This window comes from Pyxicephalus adspersus, chromosome 1 (assembly GCF_032062135.1).
Source record: "Pyxicephalus adspersus chromosome 1, UCB_Pads_2.0, whole genome shotgun sequence".
Lineage (NCBI taxonomy): Eukaryota > Metazoa > Chordata > Amphibia > Anura > Pyxicephalidae > Pyxicephalus > Pyxicephalus adspersus.
Genome location: NC_092858.1, coordinates 102327515 through 102345391, shown reverse-complemented (window position 1 = coordinate 102345391; position 17877 = coordinate 102327515). Strand labels below are relative to the sequence as shown.

At 37.6% G+C, this 17877-nt stretch overlaps 1 protein-coding gene across 1 annotated transcript; it reads right to left on the bottom strand.

Moving 5' to 3' along the window:
• Window positions 1-189: 189 nt before the first annotated feature.
• Window positions 190-10820, bottom strand: UBXN11 (UBX domain protein 11). Its single transcript, XM_072421525.1, has 14 exons — window positions 10436-10820; window positions 10298-10338; window positions 7843-7911; window positions 7666-7766; window positions 7537-7594; window positions 7367-7446; window positions 6999-7086; window positions 6706-6920; window positions 6549-6626; window positions 5163-5280; window positions 1981-2084; window positions 1310-1377; window positions 574-708; window positions 190-501 (listed from the first exon to the last, which is right to left on the bottom strand). Exons 1-14 carry the CDS (start codon window positions 10591-10593, stop codon window positions 375-377), a joined length of 1440 nt encoding a protein of 479 aa, XP_072277626.1. The 5' UTR covers window positions 10594-10820; the 3' UTR covers window positions 190-374.
• Between the last annotated feature and the right edge of the window lie 7057 nt (window positions 10821-17877).

Sequence of the window (17877 nt, the reverse complement as noted above, 5' to 3'; positions counted from 1 at the left end):
GCCTACTCTATCCAAAAAGTCCATAATGCTGTGGTAAAAAGAGGCAGTTGTATTGCCTTTGGGGAAAGAACACATATAATAAAGTATACTCTTAAAATATTCTCCTGAAATTTTTCTGATGCTAATGCAATTATCAAGAGTACAACAGTGTGTTCAGGTATGTTTACATCTGAATAACTTTAGTCGTAGTTCTTTTTAAAATTATTTTACTATAAAATAAAATTCCTTATTTAAGATAAGTTACATAGAAGATGCAAAAAAACACACTTTTAATCAAACTGAATTACAAAGTGTGTATTATCCTTTTTCAGTGGATGTCTAAATGTACTTTTGTATCATTTGATTGCTCTATGATAACGTTTACCAGGTCCATTTTATTGTTTTCTTCTTAGAAGAAGGAAAGCATTAGGTACAAGTTCAGCTTCTTGGAGGGTACAATCATTGTTGTCATAAACTCGATAAGGCAATCGATTAATAATATCAAAGTCGTTGTGAGTAGTTCTGTGAGTAAAGAAAAAAGATTAAGTATAATGGGATCACATTCAATGCTGAGTATATGAAACCGCTATTTACCTGTATTGCGATAGGTGGGTCCGTAGATCCCCAAGGGTCTCAGAGGATAACATTCTAACTTTGTATGTGTCATCTCCATTTTCAGACTTGACACGTAGTGTACAAACAACTGTATCTGTCTGGGACCTAGAATTACTTTAGAAAAATGCGAAACACTGTTGTGTTTTATTTTTTTTTTTTTTTTGGTCTTTTTCTTTGGAACTCATTGGCGATTCCTCTATGCAAAGTGTTTTTAGCCTTTGCCATTATTCTCAGCTAGTGGACCAAAAACATTTTATCAAGTGCTAATACAAGCACTAAGACAAACCACTGAGATAAGCAGGTGCTGATGCTGTTCTATCTAGAACAGACAGAAACCTGAACACAAGGACAATCTTTGAGATCAATGTTTGTGGAAAGAACAGTTTAAAAGAAAGAGCTTTCAGTGGCTGAATTTTATCTGCATGTCCAAAATCTAACTATAACTTTTCATTTCCACAAACTGAAGTTTAGTTTGTGTGTGTGTCTGATCAGCCTTTGTGTAATGGCATCATACAAGAAGTACTTGCATGCATTTTCTATTATGGTAACTTAAAAAGCAACTTCATTGGGAAAAGTCTGTCCTCCCAAAATGTAATACTTATAATTTTGCAATGATAAATGTGATATAAATTTGGGTTTATGATAAATTTGGTTTAGGAGGCCTGTGGATAGCCTATAACAAAAACAGACAGATCAGTACTCAAGCAAACCTTACCTTTTCTCCATTGATAACAATTGGGGAGAGTCTATTAGGATGTCTTGTGTCTTTTCTCCTTTAGATCCCTATAACAAATATATACAAGATAAGTAACAAGTCTCTTAAGCTATGTACACGTCAGATTGTTAACTGAGACAATGAAGCATGCTCATCTTGGGCAAAACTGGCATGTGTACAGCTGTCCCCATTGTTCATCAATCTGCCTTGGTGGATTGATGAGCATATGATCAAGAACAGAGCACAGCAGGGTGCCACTCTCTCATCCCCTCCCCTTTCCACAAAACAGAATGGTGTTGTGTGTACAGCGCTTATTCCTTATTCTCACTCTATCTCTCTGGAAACTATCACAAAAGATTGTTTCTACTGTCAGTAATCTGATGGGGGACTTTACAGAAGCAGCTAATATGGCTGACCTATACAAATTTAATGTCTGATATTTCAACATCTACCTAAAACAAGTAAATAAAGTGCACCCTTGTATGGTATGTGATATGCACTATGTGGTTAGTAATGACAAAAAACGTATTTGTCTCATGTCTTCACTTTTGTAGAGGTTTGTGCACTGATAATTTAGGGAAAACTGTAAAGTCATAGAAGAATAAAAAAAAATACAAGTGCAAGGTTAAGAAATCCCCAGTGTGGCACAGCTTTAAAGGCATTGTATGCACCTGCAGTGCTTCTCTTATTGGACCCTGAATATCCAAGACCCGACCACCACGAACAACACATTTTGGAAGTCGGCTCAAAAACTGATCAACAGATAGTTGGTGACCTGAAGAAGGAAATAAAAATATGTTATTCTGCTGTTAAGTCTAAGTCTCAATACATTTTGCAAAAATGTGAAACACATCAAGACGTGTTTTAAAAGGGCGCTAGGCTCTTCAAGCCTGGTTGACCTTTATTAGACTCATGAATTGCTCTATTAGTAAAGTTTGCTTGTGTGCAGACACATAATAATCTTCTATGAAAATTTAGACCCATTTTAAATGTTTTAGCTGATTTTATGAACAGTTGTTGGAATTTTAGATGTTAATTATCATTATAAAGTTACAAAGCACTACCATAATATGCAGCACTATATAGGGTTCATATTCATGTAAATGTGTCATAGAAGAGCTCACAATGTGAACATGGTTTTTGAGCTTTTGCATTCCCAAAGGATGTTAATAATATATGAAAGTTCAACCTCTCAAGGGGACCCAGTAGTAGGAAGTGGTTACCCCACATTGAGTTAACCTGGACAGTTCCGGTCCCTATGCAAGGATATTTGTTTTGGAACACATTAAGCCAGTGATTCAGTCACTGTTGTATGCACTGATGTTAAATATTTTAAATTTGCATATTGGGAAAGTTTGCCAGTGAGTTTTTGTTGCCGTGATCCATATAACAATTTGAACATAAATGGATTACAGTTCCTGCACTGCCTATAGTTATATAGGGGCACCAGACCCCACACATGTGTTTTTATTTTTGCATATTTGTAATGAAATATGAATCTTGTGTCCTTGTGATGAATCACCTGTGTTCTAACACACATAACATTTATATTATATTCATATGATACTGTAGAGTCACTGTGGAGAAAACAATTCTGTTGGAGTTGCACTTTAAACTTACTGTTAGGTCTAATAATTTTTAGACAGAGACAGCTTTTTTCTAATTTTGGTTATGTACATTACCACAATAATTTTACATGAAACAGCTCAGATGCAGTTGAACTGCAGACTTTTAGCTTTAATTCAGTGGGTTGAACAAAAAGATTGCAAAAAAATGTGAGGAACTAAAGCCTTTTTTATACACAATCACTTCATTTCAGGGGCTCAAAAGTAATTGGACAATTGACCCAAAGGCTATTTCATGGGCTAGTTTGGGCAATTCCTTCGTTATGTCATTATCAATTAGGCAGAAAAAGGCCGGGAGTTGATTTGAAGGGCAGGGGGTGCTTGCATGTGGAAGATATAGCTGTGAACAGACAACATGCGGTCAAAGGAGCTCTCCATGCAGGTGAAACAAGCCATCCTTAAGCTGCAAAAACAGAAAAAACCCATCCGATAAATTGGAATGGCAAAATCTACAGTTTGGTACATCATGAGAAAGAAACAAAGCACTGGTGAACGCCAAAAGACCTGGACGTCCACGGAAGACAACAGTGGTGGATGGTCGCGGAATCATTTCCATGGTAAAGAGAAACCCCTTCACAACAGCCAACCAAATGAACAACACTCTCCAGGAAGTAGGCGTATCGATATCCAAGACTACCATAAAGAGAAGACTGCATGAAAGTAAATACAGAGGGTGCACTGCAAGGTGCAAGCCACTCATAAGCTTCAAGAATAGAAAGGCTAGATTGGACTTTGCTCAAAAACATCTAAAAAAAAGCCAGCACAGTTCTGGAAAAACATTCTTTGGACAGATGAAACCAAGAACCTTTACCAGAATGATGGCAGCAAAAAAGTATGGAGAAGGCGTGGAACAGCTCATGATCCAAAGCATTCCACATCATCTGTAAAACATGGCGGAGGCAGTATGATGGCTTGGGCGTGCATGGCTGCCAGTGGCACTGGGAGACTAGTGTTTATCGATGATGTGACACAGGACAGAAGCAGCCAAATGAATTCTGAGGTGTTCAAAGGACATACTTTCTGTTCAAATCAAGCTAAATGCAGTCAAATTGATTGGGAGGCGTTTCATAATACAGATGGACAATGACCCGAAACATACAGCCAAAGCAACTCAGAGTTTAATAAAGCAAAGAAGTGGTTTATTCTTCAATGGCCAAGTCAGTCACCTGATTTGAACCCAATTGAGTGTGCATTTCACTTGTTGAAGACTAAACTTTGGACAGAAAGGCCCAAAAACAAACAGCAACTGAAAGCCGCTGCAATAAAGGCCTGGCAGAGCATTAAAAAGGAGGAAACCCAGCATCTGGTGATGTCCATGAGTTCAAGACTACAGGCTGTCATTGCCAGCAAAGGGTTTTCAACGAAGTATTAGAAATGAACATTATATTTTCAGCTTTTCAAGTTGTCCAATTACTTTTGAGCCTCTTGAAATGAAGTGATTGTGTAAAAAAAAAAAGGCTTTAGTTCCTCACATTTTTATGCAATCTTTTTGTTCAACCCACAGAATTAAAGCTGAAAGCCTGCAGTTCAACTACATCTGAGTTGTTTCATTTAAAATTATTTGTGATAATGCAGAGTGCAGAACCAAAATTAGAAAAAAGTCTCTGTCCATATATATGGACCTAACTGTATATTACATGCACACTAATACTTACATGCTCCTCTTGGGATCATATTAAATAGTTGGGATCACCCTCCTAATATTTATGGAATTCAACAAGTCTTTACATTAATATTTCAAATGAAACAATACTGCAGCAGCCAAACCCTAGTAGTATGTTAGATAGTATTCACATTTTTTGATTAAAAAATTATTCCATAGAGTAGTTATTTAATGTTTAAGCTACATTCACTTTCCAAGTCTTCTGGATGATCCTTTATAAGCAGCAGGTGTCAAATGACAAATAAGCAAACACGAATTTTAATTATTAATTAAAGAAATAATTATTATTAATTATTCATTAAAGAATGAAAAAACTACATCTGTGGCTAACAAATGATAATATGACAAACAGAAAACATGGTTCCCAAAGGCATCTGGTAATGGAAGTTAACAACAGGGAAAGGCTCACTGAGAAACTTGTCATTCCCCTTAATAAATAAGCCCCTTAGTTTAAAAAAAGGAATTACTTTGCAAATAACATAATTATGGTATCTAGATGATCTACTATATAGACTGCACTAAGTGCCACAGAAGAATATACTTTTTTTTATATATATGTACGTACCTGGTAGCTCACTGGTCTCTCTTACGTTACTCTCTGCACCTCCAATAGTTTGACCTGTACCAGGGAACTCATCCCATGATCTTCTCTCTCGAAATACCACATCACGCAAATCTTTAACCTGCACAAAATTATTTATCTATATATCCAATGCACAATTTGTATTCAGATAGCTATAGCAAAGCATCCTATACCCATACCAGAAGCATATTAGAAGGACCAAGTGAAGTGCGCACAACAAATTAGTTTGACAAATCCAAGACAAGTCCAAGATTTAGGCTACTATGTTGCTTTTTCATAAAATACCTTAATAATAGTGAGATCAGTATTTTGGAAACTATTTCCAGAGTGACCCTGCCTGTAGTTCTCTGTAATATCCTTATCTCAGTTCAAGCAGTCCAGCCTTCTGTGTAAAGGCATTTTAACCCTCCAGAAGGGTCAGATCTCTGGTCCCTGCTGCACATTATGGTTTTAATATTGGAACCCTATGTTACTACAGGGTAGAGGACAGAATTACAATGCACAGCTGGGAACACAGACATCAGACTTAAAAGTCGAAATGGCAATTTTTTGACCACTGTGAAAAATATTTTTGTATATCACAGCACTGAAGCAAAATATTTTCCTATGGGTTTTAGAAGCATCAGTTATGGATCTCTGGATGTCCTTTGATACACTACACTACACTTCACAAAGCTAAATACAATTATATTGTTTGTAAAGCTGCGTACACACGTGCAATTTTTGTCGTTGGAAAGGATCTTTCACGATCCTTTCCAACGACAAGGGACTGCACGATGCATGAACGGTGCTGTACATACAGCACCGTTTATGCTCTATGGAGAGGGGAGGGGGAGAGCGACGGAGCGGCACCCTGCTGCGCGCTCTCCCCCTTCCCTTTTATTAGGATTGGTTGTCGTCCATCGTCCGTGGATCCGGCAGGACGGTCGTTTGGACGATGGACGACACCGACTGTACACACGGCAGATTTTCGCCCGATATTTGGCCGATGCCGATTATCGGGCGATAAAAATCTGACGTGTGTACGCAGCTTTAGGAGAAGACTCCAAGCTCCAGCTAAACAATGAGATATTGTTTTGTTTAGACATCCTTTAAAAGGAAACTTGCATACTTACAAACAATGTGACGACCCTGTGCCAATGTGACCTATCTGTACACACAGATAAAATCAGCAGCACTGACGATATTTTTGAAGCCCAAAGTACTATAGGCAACCTGATGGTAGCTACATGTCAATGACTAATTTGCATTTCAAAAGCTTTGTTTCCATCATTGCTCTTAGAAAATGTGTCCTGCAAATGAGACATGCATTGGGAAATGTCCACCTTTCTGACACATAAATCCATTTAAAGATCTAAGCCTACTTACCTGAAATATTACACCATCAGGAAAGAGTGCCTGCAGCTCCGAAGGGAAAAAGCCATCCATGATGTCTTTAATACATTGCTGCAAAATAAAGTGTTTATTACCAGGTTTTGCCCATCTGTTTTTGTGATCACTATATAATTGCAGTTGGTTCACTTACTTGAGTTGATGGCTCTTGATAAGATCTAAATGGCCCCTGAAACAAAATGATCCCATTTTTATATAAAGTCAGCGGGATAGGGTCAGGAGGTTTCAGACGGGCTGACCTGGCGCTGTACTGTATTTGTGAAACACCTTCTCCACCAAGAACATTTAAGTCTCGCAAATTCTCTAGAATCAGGTCAAAATCTGGTTGAAAAGTGTTTGAAGAGAGCCCTGGCAATGTGAAGATATTAAAATTAACATTTTTATGAATTGTTATTTTCTTAAACATGTCATTCACTGTCTTCTAACCTGAACTGCTGCTGGTGGTCTTCTGCTCTGCAGTGTTGGCAGAATCATCATCTCCAACCCAGACAAGGCCATAATCACTCAAGAAATGCTGCAAAAGGACAATAAATTATCTAATACATAACTTTTGTGTAAAGAATACTTCCAATAACTCCAATACTTTGTTGTATACAACAGAAGGTAATTCTAAATGATTTAGCAATTGTCCATTTTGTGATCAAGTACATCAGATTCCAAACAGACCTGAATTGTGATATACAGTGGAATCAGCCTTAAGTATATCAGCAAAACATTTTATTAATGTGAGCCTGATTAGCTCAAGAGTTAATTCACAGATTTCATACTTCACAAATATTATTATTTTTACAGACCTCCATATCAGAAATTCTTTTCTGTAGTTCTTGGCATCTTTTCTCTACTTCCTGAACATGCTGCTCTGACAAAGAATGACCTGGAAGGTAAATGTGGTTATTGTGATCTGATGTGATGTGTGATCTGTGAGACTGATGGAAGTTCCCAAATGCTCAAGTCTGCTACCCACCTGACTTCAGCTTTTGCAGCTTCTTAAGCTTCTGCTCTAGCATGGCAATCTCTTGATCCTGAAAAAAATGTAAGTGAGGTTTTCACAGTTTTAACTTACATTACACAAAAAGATGTTTCTATTTCTGACCTTCACTTGGATCTCCCGTGCTTGAAGACGCACTCTGGCCTCTAATTCGCCTACTCGTTTCACTGTGGTGCTTAACAGGTCAAAATCACTGGGAACACAACCTACAGAAAAAAATGTTTTTTTCTAAAATACTACTTCTATCAATTGTGCAGGATTTTGGCCTATTTAAATACTGACCCTGGTCTTTTCCCAGTGCTTTGTGTTCTCTTTGTTGTGGGAACATGTTCATAAATCCCGGATTTGACACTGAGAAAAAAAAGCAGATCTCTGTTATCCACAAAACTTAAAATAACAGGGTGATGTGAAAGGACAAATTTACAAAAAAAAGAGAAATATACAGAAAAAAAAACTTGTCACACAAGGGCAGTATTTTGTCTTGGCATATAAAAGTTGTTTCTCTTCTCTAACTGGATTCCATAATTATTTATCTTTCATTATAAAAGTCCATGGTGGAAACACTATCCCTTAATGTAATGGCCGGGCAAGCTATTGGAAAAATGGGGCAAATACATCTCACCAATAGACTGTCGGATATTAGGAGTGTGAATTTGATATGACTGTCGATTAACCATTATAAGCCGAGTATTTATTTAGGGTATAGATTGCCTTTACAGTTACAAACATAATTCTGAATGCATTCCAATAATTATTAGCTGCTGTAATGTATAGTAAAGGTTTACTAGATATTGTTTTACTGATTTAATTGTTTTACTACCCTAATCCCAAGCATCTTCCAAAATTTGCTGCAGTGTTGGTACTCAGCAATAAACCATTAGGCAATGTGGGAACTCCAAAATTTCAATGGTAACTCCTCCTCGCCCACTCTCCTCCCTGTTGGTGTTCCCCAAAGGTCAGTTCTTGGACCGGTCCTCTTTTCTCTGTACACCTCCTCTCTCAGTATTCTCATATCCTCCTTTGGCTTACAGTACCATCTGTATGCTGATGACACTCAAATCTATCTGTCCACCCCTGACCTGTCTCCTTCAGTCCTGGATAAGGTCTCATGCTGCCTATCAGTCATCTCATCATGGATGTCTGACCGATTCCTGAAACTCTACCTGGATAAAACAGAACTCATCATCATCTTCCCCCCCTCAAATTCCAAATCCCCCCCTGACATATATCTAACTGTTAACAACACTGTTATTCGCCCCTCCCCTCAGGCATATTGTCTTGGTGTCACCTTTGACTCGGCCCTCTCATTTACCCCCCATATTCATAACATTTCCAGGTCCTGTCACTATCATCTACGCAACATCTACAAAATCCGCCCCTACCTGTCCCCTGAGACCACCAAACTCTTTGTACATGCTCTTATCATCTCTCGTCTGGACTACTGTAACATCCTCCTCTCTGGTATTCCACTAACCCGACTCTCTCCTCTACAATCTATCATGAATGCTGCAGCCAAACTCATCCATCCTTCCCTCCGCTCCTCTTCCGCTGCATCTCTTTGTAGTTCTCTCCATTGGCTTCCATTTCACCTTAGAATTAAATTTAAGCTTTGCTTTGCCTTTAAATCCCTACACAGTTATTGTCCCACTTACATTTCTGACCTGATAAAAAAATACTCCCCCTGCCGCTCTCTCTGCTCCTCCAATGACCTACTAATGACTTCCTCACTCATAACCTCATCACAGGCACAGGTGCAAGACTTCTCTAGAGCTGCCCCAACTCTCTGGAACGGTCTTCCTCGTCCTATTCGGCTTGCTCCTACTTTCTGCTCATTTAAAAGAGCACTCAAAACCCATTTTTCAAACTTGCCTACCCATCTTCTTCTGTCTTTTGAAACCACCACTACATATCTCCCATCCTATTGTGTGTGAAATTCCCCCACCTACTAGATTGTAAGCTCTTCGGGGCAGGGTCCTCTCCTCCTGTATCACTGTCTGTATTAGTCTGTCATTTGCAATCCCTATTTAATGTACAGCGCTGCGTAATATGTTGGCGCTATATAAATCCTGTTTATTATTATTAATAATAATAATAATAATAATAATACATATCAGCCTTAAAGCAGACCTGGATTTTGACCACACCTAATAAGTAACTGGTTCACTATATAAGTGCCAGATTCGGGAAAAACTCCTGTGCAAATTTCAACCTAATGTACTAAGGGATATGAATGTTTTTCGTTCACCACAAAAGACAGCACTTGGAGCCTAGTGATGGAGATGCAGGGAGCCTGCCCCAATGCCACAAAGCACCAGGAATTTCTTTAGGTTCTGGTGGCAGATCAGAAGGGTGAGAAGAATACAGAAACATCCTGATAAACAATATGTTAATATGTTAAGCAACACCAACTATTACTGTATGGCAGAGTGAGGGGTGTCGCTATAACTCAATACTTTAGAGTGTTGGATTTACCCCACCAGCTACATTGTCAGATAGCAACAGTGGCCATAGAACAGAAACAGCAAATGTTTACACTCATCAGGTAACTATTAAACATTTTTTTATTTTTGTCTGATTGGGGGGGGGGGGGTTCATCTTGTCTATTGCGGAGCCTGATTGCTATCACAGAAAAACAAGATGTCATCAGTCTGTTTTATGAATACCCATAATTTGTTATTCTGCTTCATAGAATATTTCTTGATATTTTCTGACTTTTTTAATAAACCAGTTCACTCACCTAGGTTACCAACAGGGTCTTTGAATGGTGGTGCCCTTTTCCTGCAAATAAAATCATCATTGATGTAGAGAAGTATAACAGAAGAAGAAATACATTAGCCTGGTCTTTGCAATGCCTTGTGTGCAGGACACTAGTTACCCAGTTTTGGTCTGTCCAGCATTTGCTGCATGTTCATCCATCCTCCCGGACATCTCACTTCCTTCCCCGTGTTTCATCTGCTCCCTACTGTGACTGCTCTGTCCTGGCAGCTTCTTTATTCTTCGGGGTTTTCCTAAAGTAAATAAAGGGCTGCTCATGCTTCTGTCACTGTGCCGCCATATTGTTTGGAGTCGGTATCTAGGCAACTGGATCTTCCGGAAAAGTGGCGCACGGGTAGTCACGTGACATTTTAGAGGACCGTGGAAGGATAGTGTGGGAGTTTGTGTTAGGCTTACTGTGTTCCTAACCTCGGTTTGCAATAGAGTTTGGGGTAATTTGAAACAATTTCATAGTAACTGTTTACTGAAATTATCAGCAATAATAATAAGTATGTATGAAAAGGTCTGATGAAGTAGTCTCTTGGCTGCAGCACATTTTTCACATTTTCAGTTGTTTATTTGACTTGCTCCCCTATAGCATACTATGGTTTCTCCCACCTAGTTTGTTTCTACAGGATGTACAAGCTGGTGGGTTAGACCACAGCAAGCTGTGGGGGTAACAGGCATTCCACAATGACATGGAGATGGAAAATAGTGGCTTTTAAGAACATTGGTGTAAACCAGTGTTACCCAATCTGTTTATTCTAGAGGAACACATCAAATAAATAAGGTCAATGGGAACAGAATGCCTGCCAGAAATGAATTCAATGGGGGTCAGAATGTCCCTTACATTAATAGTCAATAGAGTTTCTCCTTTACAAAATGACTTTGGTGTTATACTGCTGGCTCTGCCATATAGTGTTTTGCCAAAAAATATTGAGTTGCCATTGCATAGGAAGTCATTCAGGTACAAGGAACCCCTAGCTGTAGATACCCCAGGATTCCACAGAACCTTGAGAATGGTAGGTATTAAGCCTTTTCTTTTACAGCCTGGGCATTGTCTTAATTTAACCTGCAACTGTAATGAGATAAATATGAAAGTTGGCTTTTAACCTCCCTGGCAGTCTAATTATGTCAGTATTTTTATGCCAAAAGCAGTACATTGTTTTGCATTAAAATTTATTTTACTTTGTAGGCCTATAATTCTTAGGCATAACTCACCAAAATATGTCCAATATTTAATACATTTAATAATAAACTTTAAATAAAAAAATACAAAAATCTGTTAAAACAAGGATGCATAAAATACTGATTTATAATATAACTGTACAGTAGCATGTATAATATATTTATATATATATATATATATATATATATATTTATATATATATTGATTATTTTTTATTGGATTCAATACAGTTTTTTTGTATTGAATCCAAAACAAAATATTTTGAATTTCCTGCCACGCAACCTCTGAGGCTGTTATCCTGATCCTGGCTTCGCTTCTTCGTGACTGTCAGATCTGAAAACAGCACACAGGACAATCTCAGGCTTTTTATTTCACTGGCCACATGCTTGTCTCAAGTCTTTGACAATTTTTTCGTGAAGAATGGCAGCCCTGAGCTTGCATCTTTAAAAACAGACCATCATTTATGGTTCTCTTATTTCTCTACTCAAAGTCACTAGATCGTTTTAAAACAAAACTAAACTTAGGAACAAAAAATAACAATAGCAGATACTTTGTGATATAATGCATCTAAAGATGCTGAAAAATGGATCTGTTTTAAAACTTTTTTTTTTTTATTGTACACCAACTTGGTTTTATAGATATATAATATATACATGACAAAGGACTGACAGATCACTTTGAATTATCTGAAGAGACAGAACAGCAATGGTTCATTTCTATCAGCAATGTATAGTTAGGTATTTACACCACAACGCACATTTTTGTGTGCTGTGCCGTCAATTTCAAATAAATTGAAAAAAATTCAAAACTGTTGAAAAAGAAATAGGTGTTGTTTACATTTTAACATAGCACGGTGCAGTGTGCAGGACAATGCAGCATATGTGTGATGTGAAAGTGTTTTAAAATGCCACGCATAATGAATGGTCCAACAATGCACGTAACATGAATTACCTCCATTGCCTGGGTTGAATTGGCCCTTCTCTGGACTGAGATACCGATTTATGACAAGGTGACATTAAAAAAACATTAAAAAACAAACACCCTGTCCCTGTACTTACTATTAATTCTAGCCACAATCTGCCTATAACTTTTTACATAAAAGTACCTTGTTTTGTGCATTTAGGCTTCCCATGATTGTTGGTGATGATAATGATATGATGATTCTGATGAATATGATATTAAACCAGCCTAAGACTGCTGCTGGGTGCTGTTGCATTTCACACCACCACCTCCAGGCAGACTCTGAGCTGTCACTGGAATTACTCTCATATGGGGCGATAGTAGGAGCTTGCACACTGCAGAGCACTTGAAAAATTCCATCATATTTTTTAAGGTTCAAATGCCAGATTTTTTAAAGATAAAGCTGAAATCCGGACAGTATCCTAAACTGGAATTACATTAAAAAAAAAAACTCACCTTTACTTCCACAGATCCCTTGATCCCCTCTGGAGCTTTCCTGGATTGGGTCCTGCACTGTCCTGCAATTTGTCCTGACGGGCACCACCATCTTCTTTGTTCTTCTTCCAGCTTCTCCCTTTGTCACCCAATCTCGCACTGCGCAGGAGTGAAATCAGGTGAGGTAGCCTGCTGTAAATATGGAAAAAAAAGAGTTCCAATCTTACTGCATATGGGCCTTCTGGGATGCATGATGTGGGTATCCCAGGCTCTGTGCTCCCTTTCTGCCTTTATCACTGCAGCAATCCCCCCCCCCCCCCAAAAAAAAAAAAAAAAAAGAAAAAAAATGAAGTAAATTTTTACCTTAAAAAAAGGGTTTTCTATCCTTTTATGAAAAGTACTGTACTGTGTAACCCCTCTTCTTTTTTTCTGATTTTTTGCATAACTTTATTAGAGTTTTCAATTATACCTTTATACAAACATAGCAATATAAACATTGTACATCAGATTTTAGAATTGTAGAAAATTGTCTTACAAGATTCAGTATCAATTTACTATTTACCTCTTCGTATCCCCATGAAATCATTAGGAAAGCAAAAGATCTATCCTGGGGACTATAATAGAGGAATCCAAAGTTTTTTTCCAGTCTCTGTGACCATTCAGAAGCAGGGGACATGTCAAGGATGTCTCTAATGCCCTTACAGCTCAGCATTCTACAACTGTCACCTGTTTTAGAGAAAAGGGCCCTGTTAAGGAGGGAACACTGTCACTTTGCTTATTTCTAGTACAATTATGGTGTGCAGCAACTCTTTATCTGCCCCATTTATTAAAAACAGAACAACCCTCAGTTGTGTTATTATTGAATTGTAATCAATCCTAAAACTTTCTCCATGCTCCTCCAATACTAAACAGCCTCCTAACTAACAACTCCTAAACAGATTCAACTAACCTTTGTAATCAACACTCTGCTGCCACTGCTGATGGCACAATACATCACAAACCCCAGCATCTTTGCATTGTATCTGTGCTTGGTAGACACATTGCAGGTACAGCACGTTGGGCTCACTGAACTGCTTTGTGACTCCACTGAGTTTAAGTTTAGCAGAAGGTTGTGGGAAATAAACACTATGACAGCAAAATAGTAAATTTTAGCACAGACTAGGACTTTCTCAGCTTAAAGCCTTTCACACACCGGGCCTAATTTATCAAAAGCTCTCTTAGACTTGAGAAGATAGACTCATAAGTGAACCTGGGTGATAACCAAACCTGGAATGGATCTGCTCCAGGATTGGAAATATTGGCCAAATAATAGCAAATGAAATCCATTCCAGGTTTGCTGGATCACCCTGATTCACACACAATAGTCTATCGTCTCCAGTCCTTAAGAGCTTTAATAAATCAGGCCCACTGTATTAGCACACAGATATTCCTGCTTGGACTGAATTTGTATGCAAATCACCTATAGGATTGCTCACATACAAAGATGGGACTAACAAGATAGAAAGCAAATACCTGGAAGAAGGGTAAAAACAGCACAGTTTCAGGGAAGTGGGCTGGATGATCCTTATAGTGTTTCAGACATGAAATAAAATGGGCTCAAGATGCCTTCTGAAGTTTGCAGAAAGGCAAGACTAGACTTCAGTTTTAATCAGTGGCTTCTAGCTAATGCTCTTTGCGCTTTTAGTTGTCTATATCAGTGATTTTCAACCACTGTGCTGTGAGAGATCAGGTGTACCGTGGGAAATTATCTAAGTCAGGGGTGGATAAATGAACTAAATGGAATAGAGATTTACATTCCATTAACAGACAAGAATGAAGAGTGCAAAAATATATCTACTAAAATATGACACAGTTTGCAGCTTAGCATTTTTGGTTTGTGGTGTGCCATAGGATTTTTTCAAAGTAAAAAATGTGCCATGGCTCCAAAAAGGTTGAAAAACACTGGTCTATATGTGTATCATAGCGTGTTCATAGTCCCTCATTAAATAAGGTTTATAAGTGAATAAAACATTTTGTAAATTCCTTTTGTTCTGTTCTCTTGTTCTCTGGTACACACTTTAACCCTATTTATTTGGTTTTCAGTTTATACTGATTGGTTTCTATGTTTAGCAATTAAGTGGTTTGGAATAAAATAAAAGCAGTACAACATAGGAATCAAATACTGGGCATTGATTTAAACAATGCAGTTGTTCCTTTGACAGTTATTTTTTTTTAAAATTGTGGTTTGTTCATTTTTTAACAAAATCAGGAAGTAACCACATCCTGGAAACTAAACTGTACAATAGTACTTCAAGCAAGACGTGTTTACAAGAAGGAGGTGTTCAAGATTACAATGTATTATGCTTTACTCAAGAATTTAAGTAGCAAACTGCAAAAAGTTGAGCTTAATTGCAACATATGTAGGTTCTGGGCAGAGTGTGGGAGGATTAGAACTCTTGTTTTACTGCTACCTGGGGCTCGATTAGAAACTTTACCTTCATTTCCTGCCCTGCTGACACAATTTCTCAGGAAATAAGTAAGGAAAAGTTTGCAACAGGGGCACAGAAATAAAAACTGATATTTATTATAGCGTTCTGCACTAAAGAAACTTTACAAATTCAATATTTGTATTTGTTTTTAATCTTTTATAAATCTTAGTTAACCAAAATCAGCCCTAACACACTTCTTCCTCCCCTATCTACTAATTTTTGATTTTGTGTCTCTATTATTGCTTCTTACTTGAAGGAGCTAAAAACAATGAATGAAAGTGATAGGGCAGGAAGGCTGGATGGAAAGTGCTAGATGATGCTGAATTTCTTCCAGCCAGGAAATAAGACACATTTTATCTGAGTTTCTTCTGCTTCCAATGCACACTGTGAGAAGCATACAGTGTGTAGCTTGATCTTTTAAGTTTTGTAACAGTGTGTGTCACGGTGTGAATGGGTGTCACTAGATCAGGAAGTAAGTAGAGATTCAACAAATACAAAATTTTCTAAAATTCAGTTTAAATACTCAAAGCATCAGATTTTCCAAAAAAAAAAAAAAACAATAATTGGGTAATAACAAATAGCAAGTTAAAATTGAAAGACAAAGACAACCCATACTCATTGCTGAAATGTAATCCATAACGGAATATACACTTTATGAAAAGTGAAACTTTGTGAATCAGCATTTATTTAACATGTCTTTTCTTGTTTGTTAGTAAAAAAAAGTACATTTGGCAGCCAAAATACTTTTTGTCTATGCCTGTTATAAAGCAAAACACCAGACAGCTAGTTGTGACATGCTTGTTATACTTCATTTTCAAGGCTGCTTTTTATTTCCTTATGGTGAAAATATTAGGATTATATATAGAGCAGATTTTGTATTGCCTCCGATTAAACTTTCAATTCTGTTCCTGATTTTGCATAGCAAATACTCCTTCCAGGTATCCACAGTATACTCATTCAAACATGGAGAGTGATAAAGTTTTCGTGGAGATGAGGTTTACCACAAGCAATTTTAGTACTGTTTATAATTTGACTCAGGATCAGCATCTTGCAGGCTTCAGCATTGGTCAGAAATGCCTCAGTCTGTTGAAGAGACATGTAGACAAATGTAAGAGGGAGGAAATATGTACTGCAGACTTACCAATTTGTACAATTGCTGCTGTATGTGTCTTTTTGTTCTTTTTTCGATGTTCCATTTCATTGTTTTAGTTGTGGTTATGCTTCTGTTAGTTGCTTACTTTCAGAGCAAGTTACATTTTATCATAATGCATTTCTATGATCACATTTCCTCTTTACCAGCTCTGACTCCTTCATTTCGATCTGAGTTCATATTTATTTACTCCTTTTTCGTTAAAACACTTCATACTCAATGGTTTAATCAGGAAATTTATACCCTGCCAATCAGGTATTTAAATTCAAATTCCATAGCAATTAGGATTGTTTTTAAAGTGTTTTCTATCTTGAATAGATTGGTCCTCCTTACACATACCTTACACATACCTTACACATACCTTATAAACTCCCACTCTGTCACTAGCCTATAGGCAGGTTTACCCATTTATTGTGTATGCTCAGCTCCATTAGAGAATTTTCCCCCCAATTACTGACACAGTGAGAACAATTTCACTAAACAAAAATCGAAAGTAGAGTTTGTAATGCAAAGAAAGCTTTTTGATGGTGGCCGTTTTTTATATGATGGGTTTTCGTTGGAGTGTTGAACTATGGCAACGCATATTTTGATGAACATCAGTAAAGGCATATAGGTCCATAATTTTCTTCTAGCATTTAATCCTTTTGGTTATCCAGGTAAACCTAGTTCTAATTTTCAATGAGGGCACAGACTAAATTGTAAAAGTTGCAAATGGTTCATAAAGGATATATAAAAAAATGTCAAAGTTTGTGAACTTTTTGATATAAAGATTCACAATTAAACCCTTGAAAAGGTGAGTTAAACTTATTTTTAACAAGAGTTCTTTGAGAAATATCTCAAGAATAGAACCACATAGGAACAAATAAAAGGTATGTGTACAAGGGGGTGCTGAGAAGTTCCTGGCTTGGCCCTCCTCCAGGTGAAATAGAAAAATGAGTGTGGGGGCATATGACAACCTAATATCTTAGTAAGTATGTTTTTGTTTCTCCAGGGAAAGTCGGCAAAGGACATTCACACTGAGATGTCACAAACACTGGGGAAGAAGTGTCCTTCCTACAGCATTGTCAAAACCTTGATATCTCGTTTCAAGACTGGGCATTTCACTGTTGAAGATGCGCCCCCCAACCTCAACTGTGTCGGCAACCTGCAATGCTGTCCATGAGCTGATTATTGAGGACCAGTGAATATCCGCAAAAAAGATAGCCCAGATACTTGACATCTCACGGGAGCAAGTTGGGTTTGTTATCAACACTATCCTAGACATTCGCAAGCTTTCAGCGAAGTGGGTGCCCAAATGTTTGAACAGTGATCAGAAGAAGGAACGAGTTGAAGCATCCAAAGCCGTTTTGGCCCATTTTGAA

Excerpts from the sequence above, each read along its gene's own strand:
- UBXN11 (XM_072421525.1), bottom strand. The coding sequence starts at position 10,593 with ATGAGCAGCCCTTTATTTACTTTAGGAAAACCCCGAAGAATAAAGAAG. Across the intron at positions 7,447-7,536 it reads GCTGCAAAAGCTGAAGTCAG|GTCATTCTTTGTCAGAGCAG; the intron begins GTGGGTAGCAGA and ends TTTACCTTCCAG. Across the intron at positions 709-1,309 it reads TTGTTATCAATGGAGAAAAG|TAATTCTAGGTCCCAGACAG; the intron begins GTAAGGTTTGCT and ends ATTTTTCTAAAG.